Source organism: Muscardinus avellanarius (assembly GCF_963383645.1).
Source record: "Muscardinus avellanarius genome assembly, chromosome: 15".
NCBI classification, from domain to species: Eukaryota; Metazoa; Chordata; class Mammalia; order Rodentia; family Gliridae; genus Muscardinus; species Muscardinus avellanarius.
Window position 1 is genome coordinate 22,728,230 of NC_137801.1, and position 15,177 is coordinate 22,743,406.

General features: G+C 46.2%; 1 protein-coding gene across 1 annotated transcript in view; it reads left to right on the plus strand.

Annotated features, from left to right (window-relative positions):
- LOC308273937 (phospholipase B1, membrane-associated-like) overlaps positions 1-15,177 on the plus strand; it is a gene marked incomplete at both ends in the record, with an annotated part of 150,002 nt that overhangs the window by 6,727 nt on the left and 128,098 nt on the right. The window contains one exon of the mRNA XM_080711344.1: positions 4,614-4,700. Coding sequence (XP_080567470.1) covers positions 4,614-4,700 — 87 coding nt within the window. The remainder of the gene's footprint in view (positions 1-4,613; positions 4,701-15,177) is intronic.

Here is a 15,177-nt window from a genome sequence, read left to right on the forward strand (position 1 = left end):
GATCATTGAAAAACTTGAAAATGAGGGATTTCAGTTCTCAAATTTACATTGAGTTCTTTACCAATTTTGCAATTATTATATTATTTGGGGTGCCTATAAAAAACTCGAGGATGTATTAGTTTTGAAAACATAGCAGTTTTTATTGGCAATTTCAATATCCAGAGACTTTGTGATCTGTTTCTGCTCTATTATTTTTCCTGATCATTCTGGCTCATGGATATCTTCTTTCTTTACGTGCTTGGTTATTTTTTACTGCATGCTGCTCAGGCTCCTTGGAATTTACTTGAGTTTCTTGGAAGTCCAGAATGCAGGTGCCTGTCTTGAGAGAGGGCAGAGCTGTTCAACTCTGCCAGGTACTGGAGGCATTACCGTTTGAGGACCGCATCAAATGACATGCATTGAATAAGGTCCTTAGAACAGTCTAGCCCCATGCCAAGCACTGACATATACTTTTCCAAGGACCCCCACCCCGACCTCTCTGAGAACCCAAATCTGCAGATGTTTAAGTTCCTTTTATAAAATAATATATTTGCACAAACCCATGTGCAGTCTCCTGTATGTTTTAAACTATCTCTTGATGACTTTAATACCTAATTTAATATAAATCCTATTAAGTAACTATGTTTAAGGAATAATGACAAGGAAAGCCTAGATATGTTCAGTATAGACACATTTTTAAAACATATTTTTGATGTGCAGTTCATTGAACCTGTGATATAAAACATGCAGATACAAAGGACTGACTGTACATACCAGCCCCCCCCCCCTTAGGATGGAGTGTGCCGTCATTGCCAGGTTACAGATGAGAAAACCGAGACATTCAGTACCTTGCCCAAGGTCACCCAGCTAATAAGAAAAGGAGCCTGAACTGAGTCCCAAGTCTGAGTCCAGAGCCACCCTCTGTGTGACATTAGAACTCAAGAGAGGAAAGACCCGAGATCGGCCTTCTCTTTAAATTTCAAAATAGCGGCCATGATGGTGCATGCTTCTAATCCCAGTACTTGGGAGGCTGAGACAGGAGGACCACAGCCTCAGCTACATAGTGTGGCCCTCTGCAACTTAGTGAAACCCTGTTTCAAAACAAAGAATTAAAAAAAAAAAAAGAGGACTAGGGTATATCTTGGAAGTAGAATGCCTCTGGGTCAGTCCTCAGTACCCCCCCCAAAAAAAATTCAAAATAAGCTTAAGCAATACATATGAAAACAGATACCTGCTTTCAAAGTTTAGCTTATAAATCAGACACCGAATAATCTCAAAACCACAGTTAACGAAACCAAGTTGGCAAGAAACCACTGATATAATAAAATATGATTTTTGCTAGAATTTCACTTTCCTTGAATGGGTCAGAAATTCTTCCAGGAGACTGCCATGCGGGTGAACAAGTACTGGTTGCCTTGGTAACGCACCCTTGACAGGCCTGTCAATGCACAGCCAAGGGTGGGGGCCGGCTGAGCTCACTGTGAGAGCAGAGGTACCTTTCCCAACTCACACAAGTAAAGCGGGTCCATCTGGTTGGCAAGAAGCGTCCTTCCTGGAGGTTGGTTTCCCCTCTTTCCCTGGGGGAAGTTCTTCCTGGCCTCCTAGACATACTGTGTTTCCAAGTAAGAGTGAAAAGGAGCCTTGGAGTACTTCTGGTGGCCTTCATACTTCTGACTTGAGCGGGGAGGGTGCCTGCTCGGGCCCCCACCTGGGTGCCGGCAGAGCCCCCCCTGGCACTGGCTGTCAGGTTCTTTCCTCTGCCTTGCATGGCTGAACCTGCCCCACCCTGCAGCAACTCACAGGCTTGCCTCCACGGTCCTGCCAGAGCAGCCAGGACGGGTCTGGGATTTTTCTCTGGGGGCTCAAAAGCTCCACTTCCCTGGGATGTCACCTGAGCCCCATAGATTTTTAGGACTTGTCAATTACCATTTTCATCAAGTTACATTTTGGCTGCTGTCAATTAACTGTCTGAGCACCCTTCGAAGAACCCAAGTTGGGCTGAACCTGATTGGCAGATACTTAGGCAAATGCGAGACACACGCTGGGGAGAGAGGATGGATTTTTATAAAATTACAGTGGAAGAATTAAGCACTGGAATAGGTGCAAGTAGCTGTAATCGAGGCAACAGGGTTCCAAGAACTCAGGGCTGCATGTGGGCTGGAGAAGTCCCAAGGGGGAGGTGAGACTCCTTGAGAGCTATAAAACTAGTGGAACTAAAATAAACCCAGTGAGAAGAGACGGTGAGCAAGGGCGGGGCGCAGTGTGTGCACAGAGGTGGAGTGGGGCTCGCCCAGGGACTGAGGGGCAGGGAGCCGGCCATCTAGACTGGAGCGCATGCTCAGGTGGTGTAAGGGGAGGCGAGGACTTGGCTTCAGTAGGATGCTGAAATCCCAACACAGGCCACAAAGAGAGGTGGTCAGAGTGCCTTTGGGCTTACAGACACTTCTAAAATGATTCGATTTACATTCTTAAAGTTAGATCTCTTTTGTTTTACATCTACACAAAATGAATTCTTCCCTTCAACAGAGGTTGAAGGACTGACCTTCAGTCACAGGGCACGTCTCAAATTTAGATTGGCTGTCGTGGGAAGCGGGGAGCTCTTATGGCATGGTATAAATGGTATTTTGAGCCAGGCCAGCCTGCCAGCTTTGGAGTGTAGGGTCATGGGGTGAAAGTGAGAACAAGCTGGTGAATAAAGAGGCCTGGCTCAGAGGGAGAGGCCAGCAGGGCGGTGTTTTGTTTTTTTTGTTGTTTGTTTCTGTAGTGTTGGAGATTGAACCCAAGGCCTTATACATGTTAGGCAAGGGCTCTATCCCTGAGCAACATGCATAGGCCCAGCTTTAAATTTTTATTTTATTTTTGGTACTGGGAATTGAACACAGGGGCATTTCACCTTCAAGATAAAACCCCCAACCGCAGCCCTTTTTATTTTTTATTTTTTAATCAGGGCCTCACTAGGTTACTAATTGGTGAGACTGTCCTCGAACCTGTGGTTCCCCCGTCTCAGCCTCCCAAGTCCTGAATTTATAGCCCAGGCTGATTTTCTTTTGTTTATTTTTGCAGTTTTGGGGACCAAACCCAGAGCCTCATGCATGCCAGGCAAGTGCTCTACTGAGCTACACCCCAGACCTCTTTGGGGAGGGTGCTGGGCTCTGGGAAAGGCCATTGTGCGCCTCTGTCTCAGCCACTGTTTCCTCCTGCATCCTGGGGAAGAATAGTAGCTGCAGAGAGCCCCTTCTTTATACCACAACCTCCCCCCCCCCCGTGTCTAGGAGGAGACCTTCCTAATGGGGGAGACCATGCGATCCCTGAGAATTTCCCCCTTCCTGTTGGGGCTGCCTGCTCACCGCTCCTGCCTCATCTCAACTTGGGCATTCCTGGTGGCTTTGAAGGTTCTGTCCACAGTGGCTGCAGCACAGTTGGAGCCGGGAGGTGGTGATGGAGGACATTAGACTGGGACCAGTCTAGTCTCTAGCACGCTGTGAGCAAAGGATTGCTTGGTCCTCGTCACCATGGGACTCTCTTCTATAGCTTGTTCCTTCCTGGCTCTGGGTTGGCCTGAATTGTCTCCATGAAAAAGTTGAGAAAAATACCATGGAAAAGTGAAATATTTGAGGCCATGGGCAAAACTGCAGGTCAATTTTGAATGCGCTTTCTGCTGCCAGGGCTGCATCCTCCTGGGGCACGGGGTGTGCAAAGTTGGATAGGAGGTATGCAGCCGGGAATGGACATGGGAGGATGTGCTAGTCTCCACCTAGCCTGGGTCCTGGGGTGAGTGGCGGTTCTCCTCTGGCCAGTGGATAAGACACTGATGTTTTGACAATGGTGGATTGGGACTTTTCAAACTGTCTCCAATGGCTTTTGTAATCTCAAAAGACTAGAGACTGAATCTATCTGAAGATTATGACATTGTTAATCCTAAATCATTCTTGATAAGCCTAAATTGAAAACAGTAAGGGCAGCTAAAAATACTGGCTTTGCAGACAGGGCAGCTGCATATATTTCTAGAAGTTTATAACTCTGGGCAGAAGAAAAAACAAATAACCCTTATAACCTCCTTCAAAAAGACAGTGGCAGCTGGGCATGGTGGTGTATGCTTGTAATCCCAGTACTTGGGAGGCTGAGACAGGAAGAATGTAGGTTAGCAGCCAGCTTCAGCTCCTTAGTGAGGCCCTCTGCAACTTAGACCCTGCTTCAAAAATAAAGAAATAAAAAATAGGGCGGCAAGCGTAGCTCAGAGACAGAATGCCTGTGGGTTCGATCCCCAGTGCTGGAAAAAATATCATTAATTGAAATCACTGAGGTAGGTTAGCAGGACATGGGAAAAAAATGAACAAGCAAACATATTTTGCTTGATGCTTCAAAATCAGGCGGGGAGTTGTCATCCCAAAGAAAGCACACAAGACCGGGGTAAGGAGAACTGCGCTCTGCACACAGCCCTGTTAGCGCCTTACTGAGTGGACTTTGGCACCTGTACCAACCTCCCTGGATCACTGGGTTCCTGAGGAAGTAGTGAATAAGGCAATTTCAGAGTTCTGCCCCCTCAGTCATGCTAGAATTCAGAGACACATATTCAGAGGACACCCCAGTTGCCCCAGAGATGCTCTGACCTCAGTGTCACTTTCCGTTGACAGTGGCTTGTGGCTGCCAAGCACCACACCGACAGAAGGACACCTGTGCTCCTCAGGGCACTGGCATCCTGAGGCTGGAGCAGCATCCAGGTGTGACTTGGGGTTTTCTGACTCAGCCCCACAGCTGGTGACAGGCAGGGCCTGCTCCCAGTCCCCAGGAGCAGAGGATTTGGTCCAGCATGGGGCAGGGACAGTGTGGGCCTGCTTCTGTCCTCCCCTTTGTGCTCACCAGCACAGCTTGTTTTGCTCTTAGTGGGTGACAGGGCTGACTTTAGGCCTCCCCTTTCTTCCTGGCATGGCTCCTAGGAGCTGGTGGCTTCTCTGAGTTTATAAAAAGGACAAAAGGGCCATAAACTTGTCTCTAGGACTGTTGCGAGGGCATTATGCTTTTCAAAGAGCCCAGGAGTTTAATATGCTTGAGACCTGACCTGAGTTCCACTCCTGCTGGTTAGCCTTGACCCTCCTCCCTGGTGCCCGGGGACACTCCCTCCTTCCCTCCAGAGAGCCCAGTCTCCTCCCGTGTGTATGGCCTTCTGCACGCACAGCACTTTCCTGCTCTTTGCTCCTCACAGGGGAAGTCAGCTTTGTTCCCATTTTATAGATGAGGAAGTCAAGATGTGAGACACTAATTGCTTGCTCAAGCTCACCAAATGGCTGGCCTTCCTGGAGGAAGTGGGGAGAGTGGACAATTGTGCTCTGGACACAGTATAAGTGGATGAACATCAAGGAGATCTATAAATCGGAGAGCACACGCCATTTTAGTTTGGCTTGTGCAATCACCCCACACACTCTGGCAGCAGCTGGGCTAACAAAAGTTGGGTTTCCTTGTAGAATTAGGCTCTTAACCTTGCAATGCCATGAGTGTCATCTGAGGGACTTTTTTTTTTTTTTTTTTTTTTTTTTTTTTTGCAGATCTGGTGTAGAATCCAGAGGCATTTGACCTCCGAGCTACACCCCCTACCCTATTTTTTATTCATTATTTTGAAACCAGGTCTCACTGAGTTGCAGACGGCCTCAGTAATTAGCTGAAGCTGTCCATGAACCGCGATCCTCTGGTCTCAGCCTGCCAAATGCTGGAATTACAAGTGTGTGCTACCATGCCCAGCTTCATCTGAGGGACTTTTAAAACTGTACAGGCTCAGCATAACCGGGTACTGCCCAGGTCAAACACATCTGAATCTTTGGAGGTGGGGGGATCCAGGCAGCAGGTGAGGGGTTGAGAGCTGCTGCTTTGGAAGGCGTGTTCCTGAGGCAGAAGCCATGTGACTGTACCTGGCTAAAGCCCGGGCTGGATTGGCCGTTTGCTGGTGCCAGGCCCCGAAGGTCACAGCTCCGTGTTCCCTGGATGACTGAGCTCAGTCAAATGAGTTCCTCAGAGCATGCACAGGCACTTTTCTCTTTCATTCCCATCAGGGTGGAAAAATACATGTGTTTTTCCCTTACTGACCTTACCTAGGTGGGAATTTTTCCAGAAGCCCAAAGCCATTCATAGATTTGTGAGCTTGAAAAGTTGCCTTGAGGTCCCGTGACTTAGGTTCCATTATGTCACAAGTGCTCTGATAATTTCTCCCACGATGCCTCGAGCTACTGTGTGCTACTGTGTGCAAGAATTTGTCTTCCCATGTAGTTGGTAGGAAGCAGAGAGTAGGGTTGGGGCCCACATCCCTCCTGGAGTCAGTGGGGACAAGACGGAATAGCCCTAAGTTCCTATCTGGTTTTCAGGTCTGGACACTTCATGTTTAGATTCCAGGCATTGCCCCTTTGAGACACCCCAGGGCTGTTATCATGGGTGATAACATGAATCATCACATTACCAAACCAAAAATGTGGACTTCTGAGCATTTAGCTGGAAATCCCAGAACACTAAGGCTGCAAGGCTCTGGAAAGATGATCCATGTCAACCGCCTCTCTGATACTGAAATTAGAACAACTGTAACCACCAATTACTGCCTTGTATATGTCAGACACGGTGCTGACTGTTTACACACATCTAACCTTCATGTCATGGCTGGGTGTGGTGGCACACATCTGTGATCCCAGTGCTTGGGAGGCTGAGACAGGAGGATCGCAGATTCGAAGCAACTTAGCAATGATCTCTGCAACTTAGCAAGATCCTGTTTCCAAATGATCATTCTATCCTCATACCAACTACATGAGGCAGGCATTACCAAACTCACCATATAGGTGAGGAAACAGAAGCTTGGAGAAGTCCAGATTAGGGGTGTCCAAGCTTTTCACCTCTGTCTGGTGTGTGTACCACAATCTCCAGTGTCTGCTTGGATCGGCACCCTGGGCCACCCATTCCTTTTTGGGGGCTTCCAGCTGTTCTACAAGGATCAACCTGTCTCCCCTGGTCTGGTCCTGGTTTGGGGGCTATGCAGACTAGGGCCAGCCCCCTTTGCATCCAGCCCTGCTGATACTGAAGGAAGTTCTCATAAATATTTCTCCTCTTCTTTTTCTGGTTTTCCCTGCTGTGTTAAATATAATGTTTATCTATATTTTTAATGTGCTCTGTCTGTCCTGTGTTCTCTTTTCCTTTTCTCCTTCAGTATCTACTATTTCGATTCTCCTGCCTCATCCTGAGAGGGCTATTGCTCATCACCAGAGGCCTTTGCATAACTTCTTGTCAGTATCAGTCTAGGTTGGGGGTTGGTTGGCAAACTATGGCCCCTTGTCAAATGTAGCCTACTTGCTTTTTTTTTTTTTGTATAAGCCAGGAGTTAAAAGTAATTTTTGCATTTTTAGATTCTTTACTCGTGTCTTTATGTCTAGTCATTCCAGTCACATTTTATGAAAAGATTCTCATTTCTCTCCTGCCTTTGTTTTTTGTAAAGGGCCAGTTGACTATGCTTTTGTGAGTCTATCTGGTCTCTCTCTTCTGTTGTATTGATCTATTTTGGTGAGGCCCGGGTCCCTTGAGCTGTTTGACAAGGTCCCTGTGAGAGGAGGCCTTCCTGTTTTGTATTTGGTTTTAATTGAATTATCAATCAAGCCAAATGATCTGGGTGGTCTCAATGAGACATGCTGTTCTTTGCATATGAAGATGTTACAGGAAAAAGGGTATTAAGAAACCTGGGAATTGCTCAGAAATTTATAAAATCCCAAATAGTAAGAATCTGGCTAGTAAAAATGGAAACAATTACAGTTATTTATAGATGCTGACTCTTTTGAGGAAAAGCCTGACATGACGCCTGCAAAATTAATTGGGCCAGCTTATATGATTAAAGAGTGTCCATGATTGCCACTTCAGGGAGTCAGAGCTAATCGATACATAGCCCTCCCGCCCTTTACAGGAATAATATAGGATGGAGTATGGATAGTAAGGGTTAAAGGAAAACAGACTTATGAAGAAGTTGGGTAGGCAGGGTCCTCCTTGGTGCTTGCTCACTAAAGCAGAAAAGAATTTTCTTAGTAAACAGTATAATTGGCATTATAAAAAATTAGGTGTAGACATTGTATGTTAGAAAAATAAGTTCAATGTGGGTTTGGTGGTTGGGTCAGAATAAGTTAATAGAATACCTAGTGGTTAAAATAGATAAAATTAGCAGTTAATTTTAAAAGTAGAAATAGTATGTATAGTGTTTATAAGGATAAGTTTAGTTAAAGTTTATTATGGGTGATGGAGAGATCGGCCAGGTGGGGCCCCCCCTTTTGGGTGTTTTCTGACCAAAGATAAAAAAAAAACTTAATAAATTGTACACTTTGTATTTTAAAATATGAAACATAAATGTAAAATCTTTAAAGATCTTTTATAATCTTTGTGTCCTTTTCAATGGAAAAGCCTCTTGTTTTTTTTTTTTAACTTTTGGTTTAGCCTTGGGTGTGAATGTGCTCTCCAGCTATTCAGAATTACATTGTTATTTAGGTTAATATTGAATAGAATTGATTTCTGTGGCTAGGCAACCAGAATGAATTGTATGATGTTAGTTTGGATAATTTTGGGTGTTTTTTTCTTTCCCAACCACGGTATCGGGATATGAGCTCATCAGGGCAGGTGCGTGTTGAGAAATTTGTGTAAAAATATGTTTTGCCAAAAGTTGCTTATACCCAGGTGTACTGAGGGTATGTTTTGTCAAAAGTTGTTAATACCAAATACTGCCGTGTTAAAGCATATAAAAATAAAGCATTGACCCTGAATGGCAGAGTCACGCCTCTGAAAAGGGTTGACTCCTCGCTCACCTCCAAGAACCCCTGGATTGGCCAGAGCTGGTCTTTGGCTCTGTTTGTGTGTGTTCTTAGCTAATAACATGCTGCCTTGCTTACTGTAGCTTTATAGGAAGTTGGGTAATATCAGTTCTCTGGCTTTGACCTTCTTTAACATTGTATTGACTATTCTGGGTCTTTTGCCTCTCCTTATAAACTTTATTTATTTATTATTTTTGTCCATGGAGGCTTTTTTGTACACGTTTCACATCCCTAGAAAAAGAAGCCCAGGATTTTCCCTCCTGTGTGTTTCTGCCTTGCTTCCTCGTGGTCCATGATGCTAGTTGAGGTTGTCAGCACAATGAAACCAAACTGAGGAGACCGGAGCAGAAACCCCTACCCAATTCCCACCCCATTCCCTCCCCGTCCCTCCCTCCCTTGCTTGGCTTAGTGATTGACTTCGATATGTTTAAGTACATTGTGTGTTTTAGAGATTTTCCTCTTCCCCCCTCCTTTCTCCTTCTCTAGGTTGGTCTTGTTTGCTCCTCTATAGGATTTCCTCTTTCAAGAGTTCCTCCTATGACCCATTTCTTCTTAGTTTTCACATATTAGGGAAAGCATCTGCTTTCTTATTTTTTGTGACTGACTAATCTCACTTAGCATAACGTCCTCCAGTTCCATCCATTTCCCTGAAAATGATGTAATTGAGTTTTTATTGATGGCTGAGTAAAATTCCATTGTGTACATATCCCACAGTTTTGTAATCCATTCATCTGTTGATGGACATCTTGGCTGGTTCCATAGTTTGGCTATGGTGAATTGTGCAGCTATGAACATAGATACAGTTGCATTAGTTTGTTAGTTTGGCTTCCTATCTTTTGGGTAGATACCCAACAGTGGTATTGCTGGATCAAATGGTAGATTTGTTCCCATTCTTCTGAGGATTCTCCATACTGTTTTCCAAAGTGGTTGCACTAATTTGCAATCCCACCAACAATGTCTTAGAGTTCCCACTTCTCCACATCCTCGCCAGCATCTGTTGTTGTTTGTGTTTTGAATGATTGCCATTCTAGTTGGAGTTAGGTGAAATCTCAGGGTAGTTTTGATTTGCATCTCTCTGTTAATGCATTTATTGGCCATTTGAATTTCTTCTTTCATGAAGTGTCTATTTAGTTCATTTGCCCATTTTGTTATTAGATGCTTTGTTTTCTTAGTGTTGAGTTTCTTGAGTTCTCTGTATATTCTAGATATTAGTCCTCTATCGGTGGTTTAGGTGGCAAAAATCTTCTCCCATTCTGTTGGCTCTCGATTGAGGTTCTTGATAGTTTCCTTTGCTGAACAGAAGCTCTTCAATTTCATGCAATCCCATGTATTGATTCTCCTTTTAATTTGTTGTGCCTTTGGGGTCTTGTTGAGGAAATTTGTGCCTGTGTGTTGTAGTGTTGGACCTATGCCCTCTTCAAGGAGCTTCAAGGTCTCTGGTTTAATTTCCAAGTCTTTGATCCATCGTGAGTTGACTTTTCTACAGGGTGAAAAAGTGGGATTGATATCCAATTTTCTGTATATGGTTAACCAGTTTTGCCAGCACCATTTGTTGAAGAGGCTATCTTATTTTCAGTGTATGTTTTTGGCCCCTTTGTCAAAAATCCTTATAAACTTTAGAATCTATTTCTTGCTAACCACAAAAGGTTTCTACATTTTTAAATGGTTGTTAAAAAAAAGAGCTGGGCATGGTGGTGCATGCCTGTAATTACAGTACTTGGGAGGCTGAGATAGGAGGATCTCAAGTTCAAGACCAGCCTCAGCAGCTTAGCAAGCCTCTCAGCAACTTTGCAAAACCCTAATCCAAACACAAAATGGAGGCTAAGGAGTAGAGCTTATAGGTAGACTGCCCCTAGGTTTAATCCCCAGCACCACAATAAAATAAAATGAAGAAAAGCATTTGATGACACCTGAACATTTTATTTATTTATCTATTTATATATTTATTTAGGTGGTATCGGTGTTCCTGGAAGCCCTTCTACCTCTGGGCTACACTCCCAGACCTATTTTATACTTTTTATTTGGAAAGAGGGTCTCTTAAGCCAGCACGGCTGCTTCAAATCTGCACGATCCTCCTGTCTCCGCCTCCCAAGTGTGGGGTTTGCAAGCGTGCGCCACCACGCCCGGTTCGACACCTGAATATTTTATGAAAGATAAATTATAGCTCTATGAATGAAGTTCATCCATTTATACCTTACCCATGGCTGCTTTCAGCACAGTGCATAGTTTTGACAAAGACTTTATGGTGGAAAGACTTAAAATACTGACTATATGACCTATCCAGGCAGAATTGGCTGGCCCTGGTCTAGATCTTGGGCGTGTGGATTGCACTTAGCGTATTGGTTCCAAGCAGGACCCATGGAGCTGTAAGCTAGGCTGCCTGTTTTCAAGTCCCCTGTCACCATTTGGTAGCCGTGTCACCTTTAGAATGCCATTTACTCTTTTTGGGTTTCACTTATCTCTAGTGGTGATAGGATCTACCTCATAGATGCGTGAGGATTAAACGAATTATTTTGTATGAGAGCCCAGGACAGCGACTGGCACATAGAGGCTCTATGTAAGCCATAGTTACCACTTATATTTTAATTCTGGCTTAGAAAAATTGTTGCCCAAAGGGAGAGATGATGAAGGAAATAGTTCAAATAATGCTTTCTTTGTCCATATATGAAGGTGTCAGTACTGATCTCACTAACACGTACAGGAAGGGGTGGGATCCGGATAGAAACATACCAAGTGCTGTGTGCACGTATGTCTATATCACTTTGAATCTCCCATGATGTATAATTACAATGTACAAATCAAAATATGTAGGAAAGATTAAAAAATGTTACCAAAGTAGTCTCAAATCTCTACACTACTCCCAGAATGACGATCATCTTACAATACACCTTCAAGTCCTCTCTTCCCAGAGCAGGCAGGCTCTCAGACCAGCCTGGCATTTGTGGCCCCCCAACCCAGCTCTCATGGTCTGTGCAGTCCTGTCTTGTCTGCCCACCCTTCCCTGCCCTCCAGCTACAAGTCTGTGTGCCAGCCTTTCCCAGCATTCAGCGCTTGCCCACACCACTGTGCCTTCCCAGCATGGGGGCTCTTTCTGCTCCACAGCTGGTTTCTGGGAATTGACAAAGGATCACTGGGTCTGGAGGTAGCTACAGCCATTATTCCTTGTGTGAGCTTCCACATGGAAGTGCTTGTTTTCATAGCCAGCAGAAAGCGAAAATATACTTCCTCTCCTCATGAACTCTAGATAAATTATTTTCGGGGTCTGAAAGTAAAGCTGCAGAAAGAGATTGGGGTGGAAAAGAAATTAAGCCTGCCTCTCAAGTCAGGTTTCCCCTTGGCCTTATCTGATGCTCTTTGTGTTTTTCTTTTTTTTCTGGTATCTGTTAAAGGAGATTATACTTTGGGTAGAGAATTAGCCAGATGGAGAGAAGTCGGAGGAAGAAAGGGATCTGAATCGCTGGATCATGTAGCTGTTGAAACAAATATCAAGATTATGCAGCAGCATGAAAAATGCTCACAATATAGCATTTAAAGAAAGCTTGCAGGATACAAAATTCTATGTACAGTGATTATAACTGAATGAAATGTATGCCTGAGCTGGGGTACGAGAATGGGAATAGATGACATCCCATTAGAGTGTGAGTAGCAGCAGTGGGGGGATTCTGTGTGTGTTGTTTTGATTTAGAGTGTTCATTTTACTATTTGCACAGTTAAGCTAAATATTATATGGAAAGATTCAACCCATACACTCAAAGTGAGTCTAATTTGCCTATTAGCATATGTAAAAAAGTAAGCCTAAAGCCAGTGTGGTGGCGCACGCTTGTAATCCCAGCACTTGGGAGGCTGAGACAAGGAGGATCGCAGGTTTGCAGTCAGCCTCAGCTACTTAGTGAGGCTCTCCACAACTTAGTGAGATCTTGTTTAAAAAAATAAGGAATATGCGGGACACGCTGAACCCCCAGAAGGACTAGAGGCCTGGGCGGCAAGGCCCTAGGCACCGGGTGGGGGTCACAGGGAACATGCCGGACCCCCGGAAGAACTGGGGCTTGGGCTGCAAGACCCTGGGCCCCGGGCGGGGGTCGTGCGGGGCACACAGGACTCCCCACAGGTCTGGAGGCCCGGGCAGCAAGGGCCTGGGCCCTGGGTGGGGGTAGCACGGGGCACGCCGGACCCCCGGCAGCACGGGTTGCTTGGCCCTGGCCCTGGGTGGGGGTTGAGTGGGGCACGCCCGCCCCCCGGAAGGTCAGGAGGCCCTGGGTCCTGGGTAGGGGGCGCGCGGGGCAAGCCAGCCCACTGGAAGGACCATGGCCTGGGTTGCAAGGCCCTGGGTCCCGGGTGGGGGGCACGTGTGGCCTGGCGGCCCCCTGGAAGGTTCTGAGCCTCGGGCCCGGAGGGTCTGGTGCCTCTGGCGGGGGGCGGGTGGCCCGGCCTATCCCCAGGATGGCATGGTACGGGGCAGGAGGCCAAACCCAAGTTCCAGGAGGCCCAGTACCAAACAAGAGGCCAAGCTGTGGGTACAGAGGAACTAGCACTGCTGTGCTGCACCAGGCTGTGGTGTGCTTAGAACAGCAGATTCTGCTCTGCCTGGTGAGGCTGTTGGACTTCGCTCCTGGAAGGGAGGAAAGAAAAAAAATTCATTGCTACCGAGTGCCTGATCCCACAATCTCCTCAAACAACACATACTGTCTTTTCTTACTTAAAAAAGAAAAAGGAAAAGACAAAAGAAAAGAAAAATATTGGAGAGGAGTCAAAATGGCTGCGGTGGCAGGCAGGATACTGGAGATGCAGACAAAACATACCCAACTGAACTGGAACTTTTAGAAAAATTCCCCGCGAAGGAGTACTGCTTCTTCTTCACATCCTTACGAATCCTGGACATCACCTGTAAGAAGAGAGTTCAGTGGAGACCTTGGAGGAAGGCAGTGTTGGCAGCAGTTGCTGTGATGGCGGTGGAGGCTTGTATTTGGGAGAGGCAGAAATTTGATCCTACCAACCTTATCTTCTGGAGAAATTACCCCAAAGGTCCTACCGTTGCATATGCTTAAGAACACAGGTCAGCACGCAGTGTGGGGAAAAAAGCGTGGGAAAGATTTGAAATGGTGGAGGCAGTGGTAATGGCAGTGGCCAGTACTCAGGGGAGGCAGAGATCTGATATCATACACCTGGAACTTTTGAAGAAATAACCCCAGAGGCAGAATGCTACCACCACGCACCCTTGGGAACGTGGGACAACCTGCTGGGTGAAGAGGGTGCTCAGATTGGAGCCTGCGGAGGGGTTAGGCTGGTGCCAGGGTCAGCGAGGTCAGGATCAGCCTGCCATGAGGCAAGGTGGGTGCTGGGCGCTCCGAGGCTGGGATCGGAGCCTGCCGAGGGGTTAGGCTGGTGCTGGGGCTAGTGTGGCCGATTTCAGAGCCTGCCATGAGGCAAGGCCCGTGCTGGGCCCAGCAAGGCTGGGATCGGAGCCTGACATGAGGCAAGGCCGGTGCTGGGGCCTCCGAGCCTGGGATCGGAGCCAGCGGAGAGGTTAGGCTGGTGCGGGGGCTAGCAAGGCCAGGATTGGGGCCTACCATGAGGCAAGGCTGGAGCTGGAGCCAGCAGGGTCGGGATCAGAGTCCTCCGGGTGGCCAGGCTACTACTGGAGCCATCAAGAGTGGGATTGGAACTTGCAATGTGGCAAGCACAGAGAAATATAAAAAAATTAAAACCAGATGTTAGCCGGGTGTGGTGGTGCACGCTTGTAATCCCTGCGCTTGGGAGGTGGAGACAGGAGGATCACGCAGGTTTGAAGCCAGCCGCTCTGGCGTAAGAGACCCTGTTTCAAAAATATAAAATAGGTCTGGGAGTGTAGCCTGGAGGTAGAAGGGCTTCCAGGAACCCCAGTACCACCAAAAAATAAAAATAAAACCATATGCTTACCCTGATTAGCAAAAACTAGGAGGAAAGGGGTAACAGGAGGTCAGGTTGTGGGAAGGGCTCTATAGAGAAGCAATTAAGGTGACCAATCAGATGGGATGGGATGGGGGAGGCTGGAACCTCTTTAAAACTCAGGAGCTACAGTAAACAAATGTATCAAAGATAATCACCTTATCTTTGATAAGGTGATCGAGGGAGGGGGAGGGAATGGGATGGAGATTAGATGAGGGCTAATTGGATGATGTGTGCTTGTATATCCTCTCAAGTCTTGTATTCCAATGTGATGTAGGACTACAATGCGCAAATAAAAAAATAAAAATAAATGAAAATAATAATAAAAAATAGGGTTGGGGTGTAGCTTGGAGGAAGAATGCCCCTCGGTTCAATCCTCAGTAACACACACACACACACACACACACACACACACACACACACCAAAAAAAAAAAAAAAACGTAAATTTTTACTAAA